The sequence below is a fragment of the Dermacentor andersoni genome, chromosome 1 (genome assembly GCF_023375885.2).
Source record: "Dermacentor andersoni chromosome 1, qqDerAnde1_hic_scaffold, whole genome shotgun sequence".
NCBI classification, from domain to species: Eukaryota; Metazoa; Arthropoda; class Arachnida; order Ixodida; family Ixodidae; genus Dermacentor; species Dermacentor andersoni.
This window is the reverse complement of record NC_092814.1, coordinates 277,475,524-277,502,403: the sequence shown is the minus strand read 5'-3', so window position 1 is coordinate 277,502,403 and position 26,880 is coordinate 277,475,524. Positions and strand designations below refer to the sequence as shown.

The following is a 26,880-nucleotide window of genomic DNA, read 5'->3' as shown; positions in this document are numbered from 1 at the left end:
GGTTTATTCGCGTAAAAGAAAACTTTTTGCGTGGCCGTATAACGTTATCGAGCCCTTTCGGCACGTATACACTCTAAGAAATGTTTACACCTTTTGAGTCGTATCTTGCCACACAACGATAAACGTCATCTGTCTCGTCCGTATTTTCTTTCTTTAATATAATATAATATTTGGGGTTTTACGTGCCAAAACCACTTTCTGATTATGAGGCACGCCGTAGTGGAGGACTCCGGAAATTTTGACCACCTGGGGTTCTTTAACGTGCACCTAAATCTAAGCACACGGGTGTTTTCGCATTTCGCCCCCATCGAAATGCGGCCGCCGTGGCCGGGATTCGATCCCGCGACCTCGTGCTCAGCAGCCCAACACCATAGCCACTGAGCAACCACGGCGGGTGTATTTTCTTTCTTTAACGCTGCGAGCTTGGTGCTTACCAGTAACGAACGGCATGCGCGTTTTATCAGCATGACATAGCATTGCCGACAGGAAAGTAGCGGGCGCGGCGTTTTCAAGAAAGGAAATGCAAGCAAGGCAGATGACGATTATTGTTGTGTGGTAGATATACACCCCAAAGAGTGTAAACTTTCTTCACACTCTAAAAACAGTTGCACCCTTTGGGGTGTATATTTGTCCCACAACAATAATCGTCATCTGTCTTGCCCGCGTTTCCTTTCTTTAACGCTGCGAGCCCGGTACTTCCCAGTCACGAACGGCATGCGCGTTATCAGTGTGACGCAGCATTCTCGACAGGAAAGTAGCGAGCGCCGAGTTTTCAAGAAAGGAAACGCAAGCAAGGCAGATGACGATTATTGTTGTGGGACAAATATACACCCCAAAGGGTGCAAACTGTTCTTAGAGTGTAGAGTGTACGACATCTGCCAACTCTTCTTTGCTGAGGATCAGTTTCAGTGGCATTTTTAACATTCCGTTGAACGCCGCCGCGATTTTAGACAAGCCACCAAAAGCTAAGTAAGGGAAAGCGGACCAATTGCAGAACGCCGGCACCTCCCTCTTCATCCGGTTATCTATTTTCAGTTCGCTGGCTTGGCCCCATCTAATCCCTCTCCACATGAGCGTGCTTCTCGCCTCTTATCAGCCAATTAGATAAGACAAGCCGCTCAGTGTAGGCAATATTATTTGTTTTCAAAGCAAACAAAAGTAACCTCCTATAAACGAGGAGAGCGTTTGATTGGTCTGTTTAGACAACCTTACGGATCATTGCCCGATGCTTGCGTCGGCGGTTACGGAATAGGAATAAAATCATATTGGAATTTTTTTACGTTATATGGTCCCATATCTGAGAAAGGTACTGATGTAACACTCTAAAAAAAGTTTACACCCTTTGGGTCGTATCTTGCCACACAACAATAATCATCTGTCTTGCCCGCATTTCCTTTCTTTAACGCTGCGAGCCCGGTACTTCCCAGTAATGAACGGCATGCGCGTTATCAGCATGACATAGCATTCCCGACAGAAAAGTAGCAGGTGCGGCGTTTTCAAGAAAGGGTACGCAAGCAAGGCAGATGGTGATTATTGTTGTGTGGCAGATGTAGGCCCCAAAGGGTGTAACTTTGAGAATGAATATTTTCGTTAAAGGCTATATGTCACTCTTGATTTAAAAAAACTTGGTTTGGAACATACATACATACATACATACATACATACATACATACATACATACATACATACATACATACATACATACATACATACATACATACATACATACAGCATTATCATCACCATCATCATCTCATCATCATCATGTATTATTCCGTTAAGGGCCCCAGATGACAATCTAGCTTTTTTGGATATTTTTCAACTTGAACCATACACTATCCCATACCCTACTCGTCACCAACAACACTGGATCATTCCATTGTGCAGAACACACTTTGGCCGACAAATGCTTCGCTTCAATGTTCCTGTTTTATTAAACAAATTAATTAAAAAAATATAATAATTGAAGAATGTGGCATACGTGTTATTAGGGAAGCCCTTTTATCATGAAATCAACGCAATGTTGTTTATCACTAACTAAACTTTCAGTGTATATTGGAATTTGTCTTCATGTATTATACTGTATAATTTAACCGTAAAGGAATCTGTATATCTATATTTTCAGTTCATGATGAATCTATGTGTTTTACGACTTGTAAATATTAACCCCTTCTTGCTATGAACGAATTTTGTTCGTCTGTCCTCAATGCATTCCATGTATCAGGGAGGCTCGGGTTCCCCTCAAGTGACTGATGTCACTTTTATCCCGAGCCTGCCCTCATCCTTGAGATGAAAAATAAACTGATTTGATTTGATTTGATTTGATGTGGGGTATTACATAGGAGGGGGAGGCATAACAATAATACAAACATCGAAGGAAAGGTCATGTACAAAGCAACAAAAAGCAACTACTGAAAAGACACTAAAAAAAAGAACACAGGTTTTTGCATAATTAGTTGAAAATATGGGTGGTTAGTAACTCTCGAAATTTCGAAGGGTTTCGCTCTACAACAGATTCCGGAAGCGAGTTCCATTGTTCTATTGTAATGGGCAGGAAGGATTTGTTGAAAGCCTTTCTAAAACCATGAAGGCGTTGGATACTTAAAGAATTGAATAGACGATGCGACGAGTGCACGGGTGGAAATAAATGCGAGGAACGAAGGTCAGGAAAGTTATAGTAAATTTATGGAATAGGCAGAGTAGCGAAATTATACGTCTTGATGCTAAAAGAGGCAGACCAACAGATAATTTCAAGTTAGTAACGCTGATAGTGTTGTCATAATTCGATAAAACGGGAGGCACGATTTTGAGTAGCTTCTAAAGTGTCAATCAAGTACTTTTGATGCGGATTCCAAATTGTAGACGCATATTCTAATTTGGTATGGATGAAAATTTCATATGCTAGTTTACGAATCGACGGAGGAGACAAGGATAGGGGTCATTTAATATAGTTAAGGGACCTTGAGGCATCGGCTCTTATTTGTAGAACGTGGTTCGACCAATTTAGTTTGTTAGTGATGATAACGCCAAGGTAGCGGTAACTGTCGACCTCAGATAAATTCACAGAGCCTAAAGAGTATGGAAATTTGGATATAGAGCGTTTACGTGGTAGATGCATTAACTTGCATTTGGAGACATTTAGTTCCATCATCCAGCATGAGCACCACTTGTCAATAGAATTTAGGTCATTTTGCAGAGTGGATTGGTCAGTGTTAGCAGTGAGACGACGGTAAATAACGCAGTCATCGGCGAATAGACGTATTGTAGATGATATGTGTTGGGAGGTCGTTAATGTATATAAGAAAAAGGAGGGGGCCCAGGACAGATCCCTGTGGTACACCCGATACTACTTTGGTAGTATCTGAATAGCGACCGCCAACACAGGTGAACTGGACGCGATCTGTCAGGAAGCAGATGATACATGATAGGATTAGTGGGTCGACGTGAAGGCATGAACGTTTGGACACTAGTCGATGATGAGGGACGCGATCGAAAGCCTTTGAAAAATCTATGTAAATTACGTCAGTCTGAAATGAAGAATCTAAGTTTAGGTGGAGATCTGTGGTGAATCCAAAAAGTTGTGTTTCGAACGATAAGCCCGAACGAAAGCCATGCTGTTTGCTAAAGAAAAAAGAATTTCTGTCGAGGTGGGACGCTATATGGGAATATATGATATGTTCTAAAAGTTTATAGGCAATACATGTAAGTGATATCGGGCGATAATTGGATGGGTCGGAGCGCTTACCAGATTTAAAGACGGGGGTTACTTTGCTTAGTTTCCAGTCTTTGGGCATGTAGTACCCTCGCTTATAGACTGGGTAAAAATGATTTGTAATATCTGGCTAGAAATGACGTTAGTGGCTTTCACTATCTTCACCGGTATGTTGTCAGGTCTAGGGGAGCTAGATATGTTGAGTTTATTCATTAGGCTCGCGATACCTTCAGCAGTTACATCAAAAGGAGGCATTTCAGTGCCGAAAAATCTTGGTAAAATAGGAATGTTGGTTGAAGGAGAGTAATAGGCAAGCCTGCAGTGATGGCTGGGATTTAACTTCTAAAACTGAGTCGGATTGCGCGTCATAAAAAAAAAACTGCCTTTCATCCATCTGAAGCTTATCGAAGCGTATCTTCAAAGGGGAGGTGTTATTTTGTTTCGCATAGGCTTACAACTTTTCCTTGCAAGCCGAATGCGCGATGAAAAATGTTCCCGGATATAAGTTGACGAACCTTTAAGCTTTGGCCTGGCAGACAAAATGCTACACTTATCTTTGAACCGCGCAAATTTCACTATAATTGGTCCGTGTTTACCGGCCTGGAAACGGTCAAGCTTGTGTGCGCGTTCTGTCATTTTTGGTGATGGCAATTTGAAGTTCGTCTGCACACAGTGACATAACACGAGACTCTGATTGCTCCCAAGTTTCATCACGCGCATCCTCAACACCGCAAAAAAGTAGGTTGTCCCGGCGAAGGCGGTTTTCCGAGTCATCGCATTTCTGTACGAGGTGGTTTATTTGTGAAGTGAGTTTAATTATTTCAGGGTTGTCACTGGATACAGGTATCGATCGACTTGATTTATGAGCATCTACAATTTTCTCAAGGGCGTCAACGCGGGTGGATAGACTACCGACCTGGTTTTCAATGGTGGCTTGTGTAGCACTAATTAGAGCTAGTTCAGGCAGAACGGTGTTCCGAAAGGTTTCTAAACGCGATAGGGCTCTAGCAATGGATTCAAGGGATACCGGAGTGGGAATGTCATTAACAGGACCGGGGTTAAGTTCAATGTCCTCAGAAAGGGCTAGTAAAAGAAAAGTGAGGTGAGCATTCACGCATAAAGAACAAAGCGAGTGGCACGAAATTTTCCGAGTGGCATCAATGTGTCACATACATACATACATACATACATACATACATACATACATACATACGTACGTACATACATACATACATACATACATACATACATACATACATACATACATACATACATACATACATACATACATACATACATACATACATACATACATACATACATACATACATACATACATACATACATACGTGCGTGCTTGCGTGCGTGCGTGCGTTGCTCGCATCGCCCCTAAATTCAGGCGACTTCGCTAGCTGAGCAACGAAAGATGTCTCGCCCTTCACTATCAGGAGCTAATCCGACTGCGCTACAAGTTAACGCATGTGTGGTCACTGCTGAGGCTGGGTTAGTTCTGGCGCTATACATGACACTCGGAACGGCGATCATGAGAGCTCACCGCCACCTTAATTCATGCTGCCAGGGTAGAAACGGAGTCTGTGAACAAGGGCACTTGACTAGAGTAAAAAATTGCAGAGTAGCCAGTTTACGGAATTTCGCAAAGCGTTCGTTGTTTGCGAGATGACTATTTGAAGAAAGCACCAGCAAAATGAGTAATTATGCATGAAATGACTGCGCTGACGTAGTTCATTACGGTTCTAGATTACTGAGGCAAAAAATAATTTATTGCGCTATTCTGTACAGCAAGAAGTGGTTTAATTATTGCTTTTTCATTGCGGTAATGTCCTTACTACCGTTTTGCTTACCCCTACGTCCCCTCTGGTCTTGCCACCGCTGTCATCCGCCAACTCGTTCTTGCCTGATATAGTACTCGTCTTAGTCTCATTACCTGAGCAAACCATTTCAGTATTAATTCCCCTTTCAACATTTCCTGCATGTGACTGACAGACCATCGGATGTAGAAACCTTACATTGTTGGTCCACACATTCATCTCGGTATTCTCGTTTCAGCCGCTTCTGAATGTCGACCAGATGTCTTCATCGAGATATCTTCAGCTTCATGTATTCTTTCCGGTCCTTCTGTGGAATTTGTATGGAATATTCTTGTCGCACAGAACTCTCGAAGCGACATTTACTGCAATTCCTATTGCCTGCCTGGATTCCGTCTTTCTCTCATTTCTTCACTCACCGAACAAAGGAGATGTCTGTACGGAGTTCTGCTAGTCGTTCTCCTGTGTCTCCTTCGATTTTGCCTTCTTTATTACCCTGTGTTTTTTGCACACACTTTCTTTTTTCTCCTGTTTATCATTAAATATATTTCTTCTAAAGATTTTCTGTGGTGCCTCGCGAGCTTAGCTTCAACACTTTCATTTAACATTGCACTAAAGACATTGAGATTCTTCGTTACTAAATGCTCAGTCAGAACAATCTTCATCATCATCATCATCACCATCATCATAAGCCTATTTTATGTCCACTGCAGGAAGAAGGCCTCTCTCTGCGATCTCCAATTACCCCTGTCCTGCGCCAACCGATTCCAGCTACTGCCTGCGAATTCCTTAATTTCATCACCCCACCTAGTCTTCTGCCGTCCTCGACTGCGCTTCCCTTCTTTTGGCACCCATTCTGTAACCCTAATGGTCCACAATCATCACTGTGCTAAAGATTTTCGGAAAAGGCTTAGTGCCAATGCTTGGTTGAAATCGCAGTGTCACATAGAAGCAGCCAGCTTTCTGAGGCTGCTGAACAACGTCGTCCATACCTCCGAGCGTGAAAGAAGCCCGCGAATACACGCAAAGTGCCTCGAGAGGCCAGTCGCGCGGCAATTTTGCGTGCATTTGCGGGCTGCTTTCACGCTCGGAAAGACACTTTTATGTAGCACGTATTGAGCAACGTAAAGCTGTATCGGGAGTTTTTCAAGTCGCTTTCATTGATACTTTTAATCTAACTATAATATTTGAGAAGTTGATTAATTAAAACTAATTATTTAATTAGGTGGAATGAAAAAAGTTATTTGAGTATCTCCAAGCAACGGCAAACAACATTACCTTGTTTCTGTCCAGCTACGTGGCATTCGCATATTTTTAAACTCTGGAGTTAGCTGCGACACCCTGTATAACCGTATAACCGCGTTCACCACAGATTGAAAGGCGGTCGTTGAGCCCAGTCGTCTTTAAAAAGTGCAGAAGGGCTCTTTTTAACCAGTTATTCGGTAAAGGTAGCGTGAGCTAAACGTAGCAGATTGATAGTTTTCGTGTGCAGTAACCTGCACTCTACCCCATCGCAATAGATGTACACCCGACCACAAAATATTACGCACCATGAAATCTGATAAAAAGCTGAATATCTCCTCAGCCTCTAAACGCAGCCTGGTATTTGCATTACGGGCCTCGACTAGAATATGCTAACATTGTCGTATACAGTTTCACTCGCTGCTACAATAGGCTGCTCGGAAATTGAACAGAATATTGCCATTAATTGGCTTAGTCGTCACATCGCGATCTTCCATAACAACTTGTCAAGACGTTCAATTTTGATCCTAAAACGAGTGACACAGACAGACGCATCAAGAATCATCTGCATGGCAAAATTGGCCGTTTCAAAACCGCTGAAAGCGAAAAGAAAATGTTTCCTCTACACCGCCACATCCTAACGTTAATCGATTCCCTTAGTAAGATGGCGGCAGCCGGCTTCAGTTTCGGGGCGCCATCTCCACTCCAGAATTATTTTTTTTTAACCTCCCTGGGTGTGACGATGGCTACATGAATGATGACTATGGGATGACGACGCTGGAGTCACGAAAATGGTATGACGGCGGCGGCGTGACCAAGGAGGTTATATGCATAAGCTTATTTCTGGAGTGGAGGTGGCTCCCCAAAAGTGAAGCCGGTCGCCGCCATCTTGCGTGAGGCAAGAAGCCCGAACCTTACGTTCAGCGCTGGATTAAAGGGGGGGGGGGGGGCTAAGGGGGCTGCAGCTTAAGGCCTCACCTCGGACAGTAGGAGAAGGGGGGCCATTTATTCTAACCTGCTTAGTATATGGAACCATGGGCAACGGAACTTCGAGCGACATCTATGAAGCGAGAAAACCAGAACGAGCAGCGGGGCCCCCCGCCTAATGTAACAGCATGCGTTTAGCCTGATCATTTGAGGATAGCTTATCGAGCTGCAAAAACAGGAATCCCCCGTCACCCGGGCCCGGCGGGGCCCTCTTGCTTACGAAGAGAGGTGCGTTTGCTTGGAAGCGTTTTCGTGGTTTCCTGTCAGTCCGTCGGTCCAGTGCTGTCTGGAGAGGAGGGGCAAGGGGGAAACACCTAAAACATGGAATGTGGGCTGAGGACCTAAATCTCCCTTGCCCCTCACCACCAGGCCACCCTCCACCTCTCAAATAGTTCCGCCGCTGTCCTTCTCATAGAAAGGATGTGCTGCAGTACCCAACAGTGCCTCCCATTCGACTTTTCTTTACCGTGATGGTAATTTGGGCGGGGGAGGATGAGTTCGATAGCAGATGATGATGTGTCTGACGGCAGAGTCTAGGCAGGAAAGGAAAGAAGACGTCACACGTGCTTTTGTCCGCGTGTCGTGGGGCATGGAATGTTCATTGTTCGGGCTAGGGTTGTGGAAGAGTGAAGGGGGAAGTTGGAGAGATGGACACAAAGGCCTGTCTCCAGGGCCCATTCCTGCCTAGTGGCTGCGCACCCTCGCGCGCGCTCGACGGAAAAAATAGGTAAGACTGGCCGCCGAACTTTCCAGAAAGAAGTAGAAAAAGATGACTCAGAGGCGACGGAGGGCGCGTTACTTCGCCCGCGCTAGGAGTCGCCCTCTCCCCTTTGTCCTCGCGCTCGGCATCGACGGGGCGAATGCAAAATCGAGAACTTCCCAGAACAGACGATTGCTCCTAGTCAATAGGAAGACGAGACCGGAACGGGAGAAGGAGTTGGTTTGTACGGAGGAGCGAATTTGTACAAGTAACTCTATGCGTATGTGAACGCCTGCTTTGGCGCTAGTAACAGAGAGACGCGGCGCGCGTCTATAAAAGGAAGGTGATCGCGGGCTGCGATTCAGCCCCAAGCCGCCGGTTAAGCTTGCATAAGCCCGCCCGCTGAGGAGCTCCCGGGGGACGCACCATTCTCGGCCAGCCACGGACCATCCAGGCAGCGTGCGCCAGTCATCGGGACGGCCACCGTTGGACACCTGCGGTCGCGTCGGACTGACAAAGTGCCCGGTGAACAATTAGCATCCATTCATGCGAAAATGCTCGGTCGGAAGCATCAAAGTGGTGCGTCTAAACGAAAGGCGAAGTTAGAAAGAGAAGAGCGTGAAAAGAAGCTACCAAAGATGACAAAGTACCTACTGAATGCAGCTTCCGCGGAGCAGTATGATCGCTCCACCCAGAGTCCGTGTCAAACTCCCAATAGTACCGACTGTGCTTCTGTGGAGGACTTGCCAACTCCATCATCACGGTTTTCTGGCAAGAAGCAAGGTTTGACTCATCTTGGTTGTCTGGATCCTGTGAAAAGGGTGCCAACCTCGGTCGTCCATATTTCTGAGCAACCGACACTAACCGAGCCCTGTCCTGTTCCTGAGTAAGCAACGCCTATGCTACTCGGCCGGGCCCCTGCCACAGAGCTCCAGGTGTCCGGTCCGCCACGCCCGATTTCTACTACTGCTGATCAACAGGTGCCAAACCTCCCCGATGAGCCTCCTTCTACTGACGAGCGCCAGGAAACAACACTCCAAGAACCGACTCACTTGTTTCCTGTTAGTTTGGCTTCAAATAATCATGTTCCCACCCACAAAGTGTGCCTCGAGAGAACGAATGAGACGGCTTCTCGTTGCGGCAACAGAGAAGTGCAGACGCCCCCGCAGCAATAGGTACGTTGCGAGATTCTCCGAAGTGACCTTGCTAAGTGGCCGGACGTTATTACTGACAGCTTTCGGAGTGTATGCCTTGAGAAAGGGCCATCGTATTTTCAAAATCGGGCAGAAAATTTTCCGTCTTCCGAAAGGCAATAAAAAACTCAGAAACGCTATATGTCACCTCATCTTTTCGTGCGAAAGGCTGTAAATTGGGAGGCGTACGAGCGGCACTGTTTAATGTACTCGGAGTCCAAAGGTTCCGTTTACTGTTTCATGTGCAAACTACTTTCGATTTCAAGCAACCCCAGTGCTTTCACCACGCACGGCTTTTCTCATTGGAAAAGAGCAGAAGAAAAGGTTTGCGCACATGAAAATAGCGTCGAGCACCGGAACTACGTGGCAGCATGGCTCGCCCGCTCTAACTCGAGCAGCACAATTGACAAAGAGCTGGTTAAGCATCTTGTCACTGAGACCGCTTACTGGACAGAGGTGTTGAAGCGCGTAGTCGTTGTTGTTAAGCTTCTAGCTGAGCGCAACCTAGCGTTTAGGGGCAGTGAGGAGATTTTCGGTTCACCGAGAAATGGCGATTATATGGGAGTGCTTGAGGCCATTGCCAAGTTTGATCGCTTTCTAGAGCACATCAAACGCTACGGGAACAAAGGAAAAGGTCACCCATCGTATCTGTCAAAAACCATTTGTGATGAATTTATCGAGCATATGGCGAAGGCTGTCAAGGAAAGTCTCGTTGACGAAGTGAAACGCGCAAAATACTTCATTTAATTGTTGATTCGACTCCAGACCTTACTCACGTTGATCAGCTGTCAGTTATTTTACGATACTATTTAAATGGGAAAGTGTACGAACGCTTTCTTGGATTTGTTCCAATTGAGTCACATACCGGCTTCTATCTTTTCAATACTGTGATGTCCCTCTTGACGACCAATGGCATCTCAATTGATGATAGTTGGGGCGAAGCTTATGATAATGCGAGTAATATGTCAGGAAAATACAAAGGACTGCAAGCTCAAATCAAACACCTGAACGAATTGGCAGTCTACGTCCCCTGTGCTGGTCATTCACTGAACTTAGTTGGCGCGTGTAGCGTTGACAGTTGCCTTGAGGCAGTCAAATTTTTCACTGTAATTCAGAGTCTGTATGTGTTCTTTGCTGCCTCCCCTAAGCGATGGAGGTATCTTTTGGACAGCATGGGCGGAACTGGCCAGCAGCTTCTTTTGAAAAGTCTCTCTGAGACCAGGTGGTCAAGACACGCTGAATCATGCAAGGCCATTCTGAAAAATTTCAGAATCGCCTTACAGATATAGTCTTGAAGCTATATCGAAGAACGAGCAAGAAAACAGTGACACTGGGAACGAAGCGCACTCTCTCTTCATGAAAATGACAAAACTAGAGACTGCATTCATGGCGATTTTCTGGAGTGAAATCTTGGAGCGCTTTGACAAAACGAGCGTAGCACTTCAGAAACCAGGCCTAGACATCTCAACTGCTGTAGACCTGCTGAGCTCTCTAGAAGCCTTTGTTAATTCTTTTCGACCTCTCTTTGATACCTTCGAAGAGAGAGCACGCACGCTAAGTACCAATCGATGTTATCAGGGTGAGGGCAAGCGCATCGTTTTGAGTAAGCACCCGGACGGAAAAAGCGATAGTCCGCTACAAGGTAGAAAAAGGTTATCGTAGAGACCTACAATGTTGTACTTGACAGTCTAGGCTCTGCTTTGCGAGTGCGAAAGGCTGCCTACACTGAACTCTGCGAAAGGTTCGGTTTCCTAATATTGCTGACAGATATTGGGAGCGAGGCCTCTCTGGCAGAGGAGGCTGAGAAGTTGGTGAAAACCTACAAAAATGATTTGGCGCCAGCATTCTCCGCTGAAATCGTTCAGTTTGCGAACTTTCTGCACAACTCTGTGTGCCAGGACACGATTCCCCTGGGAATTATGAAGTTGCTGCACGAAAGAAAGTTTATTGATGTGTTTCCGACCCTTTCTATTGCTTTGCGAATGTACTTAAGCATACCCGTGGCAAACTGTGAGACTGAACGATCGTTTTCCAAGTTGTCGCTGATAAAAAATCGCCTTCGTTCGAGCCTCCTTGACGACAAGGTGAACTCGCTTGCTATCATGTCCATTGAAAGTGATTTCCTCCGCGATCTATCCTTCGAACAGACTATATCTGATTTCGCCAAAGCGAAGGCGCGAAAGATGCCAATTTAAAAGAGGTCTGTTTGCGCTATACATGAATAGTTCCAATAAGTTCGTTGTGTCGCCTCCCAGCCTCCACGTTGCCAATGAAACGCTGAGCAGTGTAACTCAAGATATGCAAATCTTCGTTGTTCGTCTCTTGTTTGTTCTTCTTGTGATATTTAGCGTGCTTATAAAGAACTGTATTTTTGTTGTTTTTGATAGTGCCACGTTTATTTGGTGTCGTCCTTGCTTGTCTTACGTTTAACGAAAATATTTTCAAATAATGTTTTGCAATTACAGTTGGTAATTTTCATCTGTATTCTAGTACATTTCTATGGTGTTTGTATTGACTTAAGTATTGTATATATCTATTGCATATTTATAGAGTAACGTATATAACGATTACTGCAGTCTGATGCTTGAATTTTAATAAAGAATGTTTTGGATACAACCATGCGTCTCCTCACGCGATTTAACTTAGTGATGCAAACAAAGCCTAGCTTCAGAAGGATCGACATCTGAGCTGTGTTGTCTTTTCTACGTTCTTGTTCGTCTTGAGTGCACTAAACTTTTCCTGAAAGCCTAGCTTTTGCTGAAAACAGAATGCAGATTAATCACAAAGTGAACATATGTGTTGGTGTTTACAACAGCACGCGTTTCAAGAAAGTTTTGTTGTTTTCCTTATAATAACAACAATAATAATAATCCCGTTGATCGCACTTCGTTCTTTTTAATTTGGTGGAAATAAATGAAACATGGCATATTTCCAGTAGCGTAGCAGGCGACAGGGGGGGGGGGGGGGTCAGTATAGGGAAAGGGGGCCTGCATGCGCATTAGCCTAGGGCCCCCATTTTTCTTAATCCGGCCCTGCTTACGTTCGCCGTGTTTATTGGCTCCGTCATTCCGTTGGGCGCCACGTGTCCACTTCCACAGACAAAATGCCGTTTCAGGGGCCCAAAGGAATGACGAAGGAAATTTGGCGGCCCGCCGGCATTACAGCGCGAGGCTCCAAGGAGATAACGCAAGCTGCTCGCGGGGCCGGACCGGTGGTGACCTCGGAGACGTGACGAAAGGCAGGGGGGCGGCGACATCGACGACACAGACGCTCTTTTTCCAACGAGTTTCGGTTTCAAGGAGCCTGCCAAGGGGAACTAGTTGTTCGCGTAGCTCTCACATGAAATCCGCTTGTCAAAATTTGATTGTTGGGATAAGTAGTGTCGAGGACGGGCCCCAAAGTACTCATTTTCTGCAGCCACCTATTGTTGATCATTATATTAATTACCGTAACTTCCCTAATTATGCACGTAATTGTGGAAATTCCTCTGTATCTAGAGGCTGCCTATCCGTACACTCAAATGGCAAACATAAAGTTACTGTGACATATATTTTTTCTTACATTAAAAATTTGCTGCAGCTAAAGAAAACGCCCTGTATACTGCGGCCGCCTTTGCTGGACCCACGTTCTTTTGCCTCTAGCAATATGGCCGCCGGCGGCTTCATGCACTCGCTCCCGTAGGCGGTGGGTGGGACTGTCACTCCATAAGTTTTATACAACCTCCTTGGGCGTGACGACCATGGCATGCGGACGAATGGTGTGACGACGACTGCATGACGGCCATGAGATGACGATGATGGAGTGACATCGATGGTATGCCGACGAGGGTGGGACAAAGGTAATGACGGAGCTGGAATGTCGACGATGTCATGACTACATTGTGACGACGATATAAAACGATTACAGTGGTACGACGACGACTGTATATGACCACGGTGTATCACCGATGACATGACGGCAAAGGGATGACGAAGGTGCAATCGCTACGATTAAATGACAACAATGGAAGGAGCACGATGGCATGACGGCGACTTCATGATGACGACGCGATGTCGACAATGGGTGGGACGACGATGGAATGATGACGCCGGTTTGGCGACGACGGCTCGAAGACGGCAAGATGACGTCATGAGAACGCAGTGACAGCAACAGAGTAAAAACGGCGGAAAGATGACGATCACGTGACAACGAAAGAATGATCACAATATCTGTAAGGCAATGGCATGACGACGACAGCTTGACAACGACGGCATGTTGGTGCACAAAATTCATGACGCCTCTCCCCCACTCCTCCCCAGACAAAAATCCTGGGTGAGCATGACTACATCCGCAGCCTACTGTAACCGTATGGCTTGCTCGAACAATGGTGCAAACATCAGGGAAATAAACCCATATGGCTTTTTACTTGCTTAAAATGTTGAAGTGCCCGAGCACCCTTTATTTCGGTTAGTTCTATCGCTTCGCACAAAGCACCCTTCCAGCACCCCGAAATTAGTGAAAGGGTGCCCAAGGGCGTTGTGCTAGCGAATGCACCCATTTTCACAATTTTCTGCAGGAGTAATTATTGCGCAAAAAGTTTTTTCGACATACAATCCACCTCGAGGGTGTTATTTTCCTTAATGATGATTGACCGCGTAATTATAGCTCCTAGCAGGGAAGGCATAACAACATAAACACATTAAAACAAGTAATTAGTAACTTATATGCTAGAAATACAATCGAAAAGCTCAGTGACATACGTAGTCTTCATATATTTGCAATATTTAATGACGCATGGAAAATAAAGCGCATTGAATTGTCAATTTTGGCAAAATATGGAGTTCGGTATGCCGACGGCGGTGTTGAGTATGCTTGGTTACAAGGTGCGCTACATACGATCAACGGTCGAGGGATAGCTTTTTTTTTTAAGTAGTTGGCGGAGGAATTCAAGGCGACATTTCTTTCTGTGTATGCAACGTCATTAGATTTCATTAGTTCTGATGGTGAATCAAGTGTAGAGAAATTATTGTACACAAACCAGAGAGCCCACCTTTAATTCGTTCAAGATTGTTGAGATTGCATTGAGTAACCACGCAGGCATATTCTAATTAAGGCCGGATAAATATAAAATAGGCTAGCAGCTTGACATTAGAAACACCTTTTTTAAATATTATATGTAAAAAAGGAAACACACACACAGCTTACGAAAAGTGGAAGCGCATATCTTGCTAATACGGGAAAGGACAGGTTTGCTAGTCAAAGTAACTCCATAAGCCAAGTGAAGGTTATTTCGAAATCCATGGTGGAGTTATATATACATGCTACTAAATAAAAAAAAATATTACCTTTAGGAAGAACTGACAAGGGAAGCTTTTATTATTACTTAAACATACTAATTATACAAAAACAGCAAGCAACATGAAGTGCGGACATGTGAACAACATAAATATAAAAAGGCAAGTTGATTATATCTAACAAAAAGCATTAGGTACATAGGATAACGTTAATATTAGGACCTTACCAAAGCAATGGTTTCTGAACGAGCATATTAACCACAAAGAGTAACAAGAAGATACAACTTGACCTAACAAATATAACTAAATTTATTGTCTAAAATCTATATTATCTCCAGAGGTGCTTCCGCTAGTGTTATTAACGTATTTGTAAGTATTTGTATAACGTATTTGTAATTAGTCACTTTTGGAATGGTGAAGAGCCTATAGTTTATAAGTATATGAAAATGGTACCTTTCTCCGAAATATGAACTTCTTTTCCGCATTAATGATCATTCCCGATTGTTTATACCTGTGAAATATTTTAGTTGGACTTGTGTTGAAGTAATCTTGGTCACGGAAATAAGATATCTGATTGAACCGACGCAATCGCCGGCAAACTACTTACTTGAACGCGTGACTTGATTTCATTAACATATATAAAAACAATAAACGGCCTAAGACACTGCTCTGCAGAACACTCCCCATGTGATCAGAGGAGACAGTCTGAGTCATGGCCACCCACGTCCACAAATTGTTCGCGATTAGTCGGGCGTGCTCATGCTGCGATTCAAGATACATGTTCAGGAATGCGAATCTTTCCAAGATTCACAATACTAACTTATCGTGAGGGACACTGTCAAAAGCTCTGCTAAAATATTTTAAAAAATTATAAAAATTTTAGCATTATCATATAGAAACGACTCAAAGGAATGGATAACCATAACAAAGAAACAGACCAAATTTCTTCACCTCGAAACAATGGGCGGTAAAACAGATATGCTATCGGTTAAACAATGTACTTTCAGACGCCTGCAGTCGGCTAAGTGCCGGTGTCCGACGATCCGACTGCACGTTATCTTGTACCATGGCCAGATCAACTCCTACATCGGAAGCCGGCATGCAGCAAAGTCTGCATTCGCCAACGATGCTGTTTCTTGCTCACGCCGCGAGCGTTGCCGCACGTCGTTGTTTCGCGCTTGAACTATTATTATTATTATTATTATTATTATTATTATTATTATTATTATTATTATTATTATTATTATTATTATTATTATTGGAACTGGGCTCCAATATTTCGCCGCAACCGTATTTCTGTCCACCTGTGGTCGCCATTGCTTTCACAAAAAATAGATCCCATATTGATGGCACTTTGCCCCACGCAGCAAACGGGAGCCCCTTGTTGGTACTGTCTGGGTCCTATGTGCTTTCCCCGAAAGAAGAAAATGCTTCCCCATAAATCGTACGTAGAATTAATCCATTAATGTTCCCCTGGACGCGAAGCCCCACGTTTGTGTGTTCACTCGTCGAGGTCTCTTCGATAAAGTGCGCAAACTAGCCCATTTTTTCTCGATCTATGTCAGTCTTTTTCTGTTCATAATTAAGTTTCCATATAGGGGTAAGGACGGTTTTTGCGGAATATCGTGTGGTGGGGATGTTTCGAGAACAAGAATCTAGAAAGCAAATTACGCAAGTCGGTCGCGCCGTTCGTCCACTTTCAAAAGCGCCCGATTCCCAGTGGTCAGAATCCACAAGACTTCCTGTTATGCATGGTTCCGCGTCACCCCAATGACAACACTTTTCACCGTCAACCACTGTCGACTCGCCAGACTGCCTACCCCAACGTTGGCACCTTTTCGTGTTCTCGTTTATTGTTGCGTATCAACTTTCCCACCGGCCCGCAATCGCCAGGAGCGAGCGCTGCCGTGCGTGCTCATTATCCGGCCTTTACAAACCGCGCCCACTACGCACACTTCAGTGTATGCCTCGCTCCGAAGAGACAAACGTGTATATATATATATATATATATATATATATATATATATATATATATATATATATATATATATATATATATATATATATATATATATATATATTTATTTATTTATTTCCTCGCCAGCTGCGATTGCACGAGCATTGTTTTATTTTCAACACACTTCCTGAGAAGAAAACAAAAACAGAGCAGGTGGGGCAAACTTGTGTCGATATTCCGTGCAGCTATGCGCAGCATTATTTGATTATGGCGCGAGCAACACCGGCAGTGCCGGAGGGTGCACTCGTCCGCACTCGCTCGTTGTTCGTTCTAGTTCATTCTGGTAATAATAAAAACATAATGACCAAAAGCTGATTATTTGTACCGACCACACAAACCTTGTCGCTTGATCTGGCAAGTGATCCCATCCTTGGTATTAGTGCTGTTACATTGCACAGCGCGAAATTGTGAGTTGGGCAGTAGATAACAACGGGTGAAACTGCGCATGGAGTTGGACGAGTGCTCATTTGATTTTTCCCGCCACTTCCCGTCAGCCCACAACCACCTGCTCAACCAGCCCAACCCTGGCCCGAGGTCTGGATGGACTGCATGTTATGCGGTGCAAAAAGGATTAGTGGAAGTAACGACGGTAACGATGCGTCGAACGGAGGGATTGTTTTCAGGCGCACGAATTGACTTATCGCGGCGCTGGTGTGCTGCTGGCGCTATTTTTCACGGGCTTTAGCCGGCGCGTCGTGTGTTGCTGCGGGGTGAGTGATGTGTGTACCTCGCCGCTCTTCGCGTTCGTAGCGCTCGGAAAGCGTGCGCTAGTGTTTGCGGTTGTCGCAAGTGCGTCTGCATACCATACAGCAGCGAGCGTGAGTCGTTTGATCGTAAGTTTTCGAGTTCCTGCAATTATTTGTACACTGGCTTTATGCGCGTCGCACCTGTAAACGTTACCGCAAGATGAGCATGTATGAAGCGTGTGTTGTTTACCCACATAGCGATAGCTTACTTGTCGTTTGAAGGCCGCTTCGCATCTTCGGAATGCCCTGAGGCAAGCGCGTGTTGCAACTTGCTTCGTCGGGAATGTTTTCGTTCTTCGTGCTTGCCGTTGATCTCATTCGAGCCCAACGATAATTTAGCTATTGTTGGGCGTTCCGTCACTTTTTTCATTGAAACTTTTGCATGTTTCAGGTAGTGGCGAGGATCCCGGGGACTTCATGTGTTGGTGTAGGTGCAGCAGTTGCTGTCGGTGCCCAGAGGTAAGTTGAAATATGGTTTAAGTGGGACGTGTTTGGAGCAAAGTTACAGGCGGTGAAAGTGGAATGTAAGGTACCGTTACTTGTGGGTGTTAATTTGCTTCTACCTGTGTACTTCCAGGGCCTGACATGTATGCTGGTCCTAGCCATATTCGCTTCCGTCCTAGGGATGTTTCAGTTCGGCTATAATCTAGGTGTAATCAATGCTCCACAAAAGGTAAGTAAAACTTCTTTTTTTTGTCAGCTAGTGCTTAATTTATTAAGAGACTCTAGAACGTCTTGACATAAACAAGCTTATGGTACATTAAAAGAAAAGGTTAATGGTAAGCACAAAATGTTTGTTCGGCATGACATTGTGTTACTGTTGTCATGCCGCTAACTAAATGCTAGGAATTTTTTGCCTGTCAAGTCTGCATTCAATACATGCTGAAGCTGATATTTTGCTTTTTGATGAACCACAGAACTGATATCTTAAAAATACAAGCAAACTTATGTCGTTATTGCATAGCAGACTTATTAAGCTGTGGATTTATGCCAAGATCTGCACTGAGGGTTACTTTTGCAATGCAGTGCAACATCTGCTGTGCAGACAAAGTATTGCAGCGATATTGCTATTTTTGTGTCTGTACTAGTGAGCAAAGGTTAATGCACCAGTTCTATTCTCAAGTACTTCTGTCGTTTTTGGCCCGAATTGATGAGCTCATCATTCCTGCAACCATTGAAGATATTGTCTTGGCTTATTGGCCTGCTCAAATCTTCTGATAGCTGGGCAGCTGTTGGCGAATGGTGTGTGGAATTAACAGACCCATTAATATGTTGCTTGCATTCAATGAAGATATTCAGAACAGGTTCTCATCTGCTCCCAGTCTGAGCACCTGCTGCAGGGGCTTTGTGATAAAGGCATTCTGGTGTTGTACATCTCCTTCAGAACATTGATGCATTATTCTATTGAAAAAATTTCAAGGGCCCTTAGAACTCTTTGAATATAGATGCACTCTTTGAATTTTTTTAAAGTTCGTGTTGAGGCTGTTATATGATAAGGGCCAATGCACTTCAGGATGGAGATGCAGAGTTCAAGAGCCCTGCTCCCTGTAGCCCACCTAATTTGCCCTATCAATATTAGTGTGGGGAGGTCTATGGTCACAAGTGTCAGTGAAAAAATCAGCATGTGTTGTGTTTTAACCATAGAAGTATCAAAGTTAAGTCGATGTGCACAAAGGAATCGATCAGCACTAGCATCTTGTGCTTGAATTTTGGCGATTTGGTGTCGGCACTCTTTCAAATAACTGAACATAGTATATGAGTCAGCGTAGTGAAATCTTTTATATTTACTGGTGTGAAAATTGAACTTGGTGAAGGCCCATTAGTTGGGGCTGTTGAACTGGCATTTGTGCACTACCAGTTTGCGGTTAGTATTCTATACTACTAATTTATTGCCCTATATGGAGTGAACATAATTGTGAACTGGTCCAGGTAGCCGACCTATAATAAATAAACCAGGCCTACATTCACGCCCAAAAGTGACATTTGTATGATCTCAACAAAATACAGGCAGGTAGGAGATTCAGTGAAAACCTATAGCTTTTGAAAGGGATTTTATCTACATTTGTCAATTAGGATTTCAAATAACTTTTTGCACAGTCTGTGTGCACTCTATAAACACTCCTTTTTTTTTCTTATGTGGTATAGTCTCTGCACCATAATAAGTTTTTGTATTGCATGGTGGACCCTTAATTTAAGCGTTAGCTTCTATACGTTAAGTACATCTATTTTTATAATTGAATAAAGTTTCTTCTCTCTATGTGCATTATTAAATAGCAAACATGTGCAGGTTGTGCAATTGCTACTGTGGTATTTCTCTGCTTCTCTGCACACCCTATGTTGTCTTCCCCTTTTTCTTCTATCCTCAGGTACTAGAAGACTTTATTTCAAATGTGTATCAAGAGCGGACGGGAATGCAGATACCCAAGAACTTCAAAGACTGGTTGTGGGCAATCACTGTTGCTGTATTTGCCATTGGAGGCATGGTTGGAGGCATTTCTGGAGGCATGATGGCAAATCGTTTTGGGAGGTAAGTTGCATAAAAGCCTTTTTCTTCTTTCATTCCTTGTTTTCTTGCACTGGGAAAAGATAAAAGGCTGTGTGTCTCAATGTGTGTGCTTGTGCTTTAGGTTTGCATATAGCTATGGTAGTCTGGTGCAATGTAGTGACTCCTTCCTTGCCATGCTGTAGACGATTTTACACGTGCCTTGGCAGCAATGAGTCTGCATGCCGCAACAAATTTTCATTCCCGTGTCCCATAAACAGAGAACACATAAAAACATCATTTATGCAAAAAAAAAAAGTGTTTTTAAGTTAACTTGATGTAGAAAATGCCCCTTTATGTTTTCGAATAAAAGAAATGCTTGTCATGCTTCAAGCACAGATAATATTGATTTTGTATGTAATATATATTGAAATTAATTTATAAACTTGTGTTTACATGCTGATGAAAATTGTAGATTTGCGGGGCTGTGGTTTGACGTACAATGGTGGTTTGCCAATGTCTCTTGCTCGTTGAATTTCTGTCGTGAAAACTGGAAGCCTGCCAGTGTCTCTGTTTATAAAAGGTCTATAGGAAATCATACACTAGTGATCAACGGTTTTCAGTGTTGGTTATCAGTGCTTTTGTAGACATTTTTGTTGGTGCCTTTCAGTCAGCAGCATTACTGTGAACTTTGCAATCTAGCTATTATAGACTGGAAATGTGATTTCCAGTCATTTGGGCCAAGATAATTGTGTGTTAGTAAGAAGCTCAAGGACTGTTTTGTGGACACCATATAAACATAAATGTTTGCGTTTATGTAGACAGCATAAAGGGTAGACAACATAAAGGGAACCTGCGACCATTTTATACCTGCCAAGTTCTGCGTCACAAAGCATTCCTTGTGTTATCGCAAGGCAAAAAAAAAAAATAATAATTGCAGAAATCTGTTGCAACATACCTTGTTTTAGGCGAGTTGGTTCATCTTGACAGTTTTCATAACAAGTGCTAAAGACAAAGACAAAGTTGAAGGAGCATATCTGCATCTCCTTCCTGTCGTATGTGTTCCTTCGACTTCGTCTTTAGCACTTTTTATGAAAACTGCAGAAATCAACGCTGACAAACTTATTCAACTTACAAATTTAGAATAAAAGCAAATGATGGGAAAAGGCATATTCTTTCACATTTAACTTGTCCGCAGAGGACTTTTGCTGCTTTCAATCAAAATGTGGCTTATATCCTGTAGTACCCGAAGCTCTCTTCCTAGTGTGACCTTCCCACCACTAGCTGCAGCTGCACTAGCCACAGTGTTTGAAAGCGTTACCATTGTTATGATAACCACATGCACCACCCAACAATAAAGGTTCATTGCTTCTAATAAAGCTATGTTTGTCACGTCTTAGTATGGGTAAAGTTGAGTTCTCAGAACAAGTGAACGGCAAACACACTTAACGAAACACAATTCAAATGAGACACGCGATCGGATGAGATCCTGAGGTGCAGTGCCCCTTTAGATTGCAAATTATTTTAATAATAAGGCGAAGTTCTTCATGAAAGTCTGTATCTGTATTCCTCTATTCTTGTTGTTAAGGGCTCCATAGTAATATATGTTGACCTCGTTATAACGAACTTCAATGTAACTAAATTCTCGATATAACGAAGTATTTAACTTTTCATAACCGCTTGTCAACAACACCATGTATATATAACCTCAATTTAACGAAGTGTGGTATTCGATTTCGATATAACGAAATTTCGCGCCCGCCGCAGAGGAATGCCCAGACAATAAATGGAAACTTCCGCTGACGCAGATGGTCAAATTATTGAACTACAAGCGGCTGCTTGCAAACGCACCTCTCAAATCACGCGCGGCACGACAAGAGCGACCGCCGAAGTGGAGCCGCATCGTGTTCCGTATGGAGACCACGTGCGATAAGATCCTATCGCGCCTCACACACTTTGTGCTTTGGGTGCGAGGGTGAGACAAAGATGGTGGCATCACGTGTGCCGCCTTCCCGGGGCTCTATTCTGGACATTCCGCCATTTTCTTCGAGGCGTAACGTAGGCGCGACGCGTACAAGATGGCGCTGTTGGCCCAGTTTTGCTTTCGTAACGTGACGCAAACTTCACATTTTGCCTAAGAAACTGTAATGTAGGCACTGAACCTAACGTTCTTGATAAATCAAAACAATTTTCCTCCTCAGTAAAAATAAAGTAGCTAGCTCAAAGTGCACGATTATTCCGTCAAAAACGCTTCTCGCTTCCGTCGTCTGCTGCGTACAAGCCGTCGTTTGCTTCATTAGCTAGGATGCGTGTCCCCGGGAAACGGAATGAGTCATCGTATGTTGGCGCCAACGCGCTTGTTTTCTACCTCGGGAAAACTTACGCGACCAACCAGTGGTGATGAGCGCACGTTCTAGGCCACTCTATCGCTGTCTCGCGAAACGCAAGCGACTCAGCCCGACTCTTCTTTTTTTGGCGCCAGTATGCCCTACGGCATAAATTAAATAAAGAGATACAGCTCTGTTTCTTGGATGAAGTCCAGGAGCGGCCGGTGCAGAGGTCCGTGCGTCCATCGCGTTAAGTCAGGTGGTCGACCTGGGTGGTATCCAAGGCCGCGCAGGTGTTAGGTGCGGGCCTCATGAACGCCCGAACAGGTCCCCAGGAGGTGATCCAGCGTTGCCTCTGTGGCTGCGGCAGTGCAGAAGGGTCCCAGCCACAGAGGCAACGCCTCGGCTGGCTGAGAAGCGGCCGAATATCACCGATAGCGTTCCTCGCGCCAGAGGTATCAGCTTGCGCGACGCAAGCGCCGGCGCTGCCATCTCTTGTTCAGTTCGCTGGTTACTCGCACCGCGTGAGGAAACTTCATGGCGCCGCCTTACGTACATTCCTGTTTATAAATTGAAAAGACGCTGTTCTCATGACTTCTGATTGTGGGAAAAGGCATTAATCTTGCTTACAACACAAACGCAGCAGTGAAAAACAGACAACGTTGCAGAAAGTTTGCTATGTTCAGCCAATATTTCATATAAACGCGTTCTTTAAAAAAAGATGATGGCCCTAAACACAAATGCCAACACCACCCGAGAGCGATGCAATTACTATGAGCGCGCATTATGAACAAAAGATTTTCATGGCGCCAAACGACGGGGAAAATGTTACGATGCGCATTCCTCTTGGCGGTCATTGCATATGGCTGCTCATTAGCATAATTCACACCGTTCGTCGCACCACAAATTATGGCGGAAAATCTCTAACGGCGGCCCAGTGCAACGTCACGCAACGTCAAATTGACGTTTACGAAGAAGGCATATTCCTTTGGCCAATCAGCAAGTTGGCATGGCGGCTATCACGGACCACCACCACATATTCGCGAAATTGCAGGTGCATCGCACGGGCTTCTTTGCGCTACCGCTCACTTTCTTTTTGAAGCGCTAACGCCGCAGTATAGCTGCCAAGGACCAGAAAAATATATTAATCGATAAAATTTGCAGCCCCATGTCACATTTCATCATCTCGACGAAAACGAAAAATTGCATTTTGCAAAACTTCCGTTTCCCGGTACAAATTTCAAGACACGTGAGCTTTTGACAGCCAACCAGAAAGTCAACGTGGCGGATAATGGCGGCCGTGCAGTCGCCATGCGTGTCGAGAATAGAGCTTCCGCTCGAGCAAAGGGAAATAGGGGGAAGGGAACGAGCTCGCGGCAACGCGATTAAACGCGCGCGAGGAGCCAGGGGGGTTTGCGGGCGTCTCAGCCGTGGCTGCGCATGGCTGTAAGCGCGGCTCAGCGCATACGCAGCCGCGCACCCTGCTTGAGAGGTAGTCTGCCGCGCGTGGAAGGTGTGGGCGTGCCGAGACGGCGTGGCATCACGTAAGCTGTCTTTCTGCGAGTTTAGTATTAGAGGTTGCGTAATGTCGAGTTTCGGTGACGCGTTGGAGCGAGAAGCAGACGAAACATTCGCTTCCCGCTGCCGACGCTTTTCACAATAGCGTCGTCCCCGTGCGCGCGATGCTACCAGCCGCGGGGGCGGAGTGCACGTGAAAGCGTGGCTGGCTTCGCTTACTTCGTACTATCGATGTGAAGATATCGTCGACGTGGCATGAAACCTTATCATTCGTAACCCACTCCCAGATTCATCACAATGAATTGTTTTCTCATTCAAATTTGCTTTTCTTGATTGCCAGGTAATTCAGAAAATTTCCGGCCTTTTTCCGTGTAAGAAAAATCGATCGGTGACTGTACTTATTTCGTAACAGGTCGAATTTCATTACAACGAAATTTTCATATAACGAAGGCAATAGATGATTTTACCTACTTCGTTATATCGAGGATTAACTAGTTGGATTAAAATTATCTCATATTGATCAGCAATTATGTAAAGAAGACAACTTTCTAATGCCCTAAGATGATCAAAATATGATATAATTACAGGATGTTATTTTCCTGTTCATTCAAAAATTATGAGAAAATTAAAATAATTGCTAAGCATACTTGCCTCGCCTTCTTTGTTGCCTTTTTCAAATGTACATCTCACTTGCATTGTCTGCATAGCTTCATCATTTTGGCCACTGTTTTTGTGCAGCTGTCGCACCTGTGCAGTTTTGAGATGTTAATAATAACAGCACAAGATTGTGAGTTCATAATGTACATTCACAGAGGCTTTGGGATGGTTGAATGTACATTCCCACAGAACAAGCCATTTGCAAAGGTGCACTGTTCTTGCACTGCAGCCAGCCAACATGCCAGAAAAAATAAGAGCTGCTCTTACCTGTACGCCTGTACATTACTTAAAAACTTTATAAATTAAATCCATATATAATGAAGAATGGTTATAACATTTGTATTTTCAGATGCACTAAGTATTTTTGAGTGGACCAAACTTAATATTTTCGTGTCATCTATATTATTTACCAAGATGCAGGCATCTAGAGAAGAAAAAAATGCAGTGCAAGTTTCCCTATCTTTATTAAAGCATTTGTTGCATATGGCCGGCAGCCCATAATTAAAAAAAATATTTAAAGCAGCAGGTGCAGTTGTGCAGCATTAGCCAGGACATTGTAGCTATTTGTGAAAACAGAGATTGTCCCACCTGGTTTTTAGACAAACATTTTGCTATTTATAGCCTAGGCATGCTTCCATTTACAGTCCTTCCCCTTGGGATCCACATCCTGAAAATGCCGATTTCATTGTTGAACTGAAAAAAAAAAGAAAGTGGTACTTTCAGGTCTAGACAGTCAGATGAGAGCTGTTGCTTTCTTGCCTGCTTGTTCAAAGGTTCAAATCTTGTTCTGCATGTAAATTGAGTGAGTGTTACGGCAAACTGTGATGCTGCATGAGGTTTTACTAACCTAAATGTCATTGCCATTGAGAGGCATGCTGATTGCTTGGCTTGGCATTTTGTTAGCTCACGAATGTTTTCTTTAGGAGGTTGTAGTATGCCCTTCACTTATTTAAACAACCCATTGTGGTAGCCCAGTAGATATGGCGTTGCACTGCTAAGCTCATGGTCACGGGTTTGATCCCTGCCATGGTGGCCACATTCCGATCGGGGTGGAATGCAAAAATGATCATGTACCATGGATTGGGTGTGCATTAAAGAACTCCAGGTGAGCAAAATTAATCCGGAGTCCCTCACTATGGTGTGCCTCCTAACCAAATTGTGGTTTTGGCATGTAAAATGCCATAATTTAATTAATTAAAACTTTAATTTGAACGTATTTCAACGCACTAAACATCAGGTGCCAGCAGTTTTAAGTGTGAAATGCTTTTTTACACAATTCTGTGTGCTTTGAGAGGGGCATTTGCAAACCAATGAAATCTATTGAAAATCTAAAAGTAAATGTAATGGCAGGCATGTATTTCACCATACGGAGCAGATGAGTAAAGATTACTAAAGACAGGCAGGAGTTCAAGCTGAAGTCAGAGAGCTAGGTGTGTGAACATGTGCGAGCTGTCACCCAGGTTGCACGTTTAGCAGTTTAAATGGGTGTCAGGTACACGCATATTTTAAAAGCAACAGCAAATTGTACACTCATACAGACATAACTTTCATTTTCCAAAATTGGTGAAATTGGAGTAGCTGGTGCCTCAGTAACTATAGACAAGAAAGAAGAAATCACCCATGCATTTTGAAGGAAGACAAAAATTGCATGGTTCGCTATGGAGCAACTGGCAGACAAAAAAACTGAAGCTCCTCCTAGCCAAACAATGGCAGCAGCAGTGATTTGAGTCTTGTGGGCATGGCCTCCCGTGTATCAGTATCGTTATTACAACTGCATAGAAATGGTGTCCTGTGATTGTGCAAGTCACTGAGCCAAGGTGTGCAGGATGCTTATGGCTGGAGCCTCAACTTTCTTGCAGGCAACTGCAATGCTGCAAGACACATTGAAGTACACATCTATGAGAGCCATCCAATAGATATGAAATAAAACCTAGGTGTATGCTGACAGCTTTAAAAAAAGTTTCATTCTTACACATACACATTCTCTACATGTAATAGACTAACAATGTTTTTGTTTTTACAATTTCTCCTAGTTAATGCAGTGCATTAGTTATTGTATTTTAATGCAGTGTGTCGGTGCAGTGTATTTTTATACACTGAACTGACATCTTCATTGTGCTTCATTCTTAATAATATATGGTAGGCTGCTCTTGAATTCTATTCCATATGTTCTGAAACCTCTCATTTGTGTGTATTTATG

The 26,880-nt window shown here is 43.9% G+C and overlaps 1 protein-coding gene across 6 annotated transcripts in view; it reads left to right on the top strand.

The window, feature by feature from the left end:
* The window catches only part of LOC126548178 (glucose transporter type 1-like), a 326,053-nt gene that overhangs the window by 248,588 nt on the left and 50,585 nt on the right, over positions 1-26,880 (top strand). For 2 of the 6 annotated variants that reach the window (XM_050196314.3, XM_055063177.2), the window contains exons 1-4: positions 17,465-17,660; positions 18,088-18,155; positions 18,274-18,369; positions 20,063-20,223. In XM_050196314.3, the coding sequence (XP_050052271.1) occupies positions 18,114-18,155; positions 18,274-18,369; positions 20,063-20,223 (299 nt within the window). In that variant the 5' untranslated portion in view covers positions 17,465-17,660; positions 18,088-18,113. The other 4 variants (XM_055063178.2, XM_050196313.2, XM_055063176.2 and 1 more) reach the window with 4 other exon arrangements.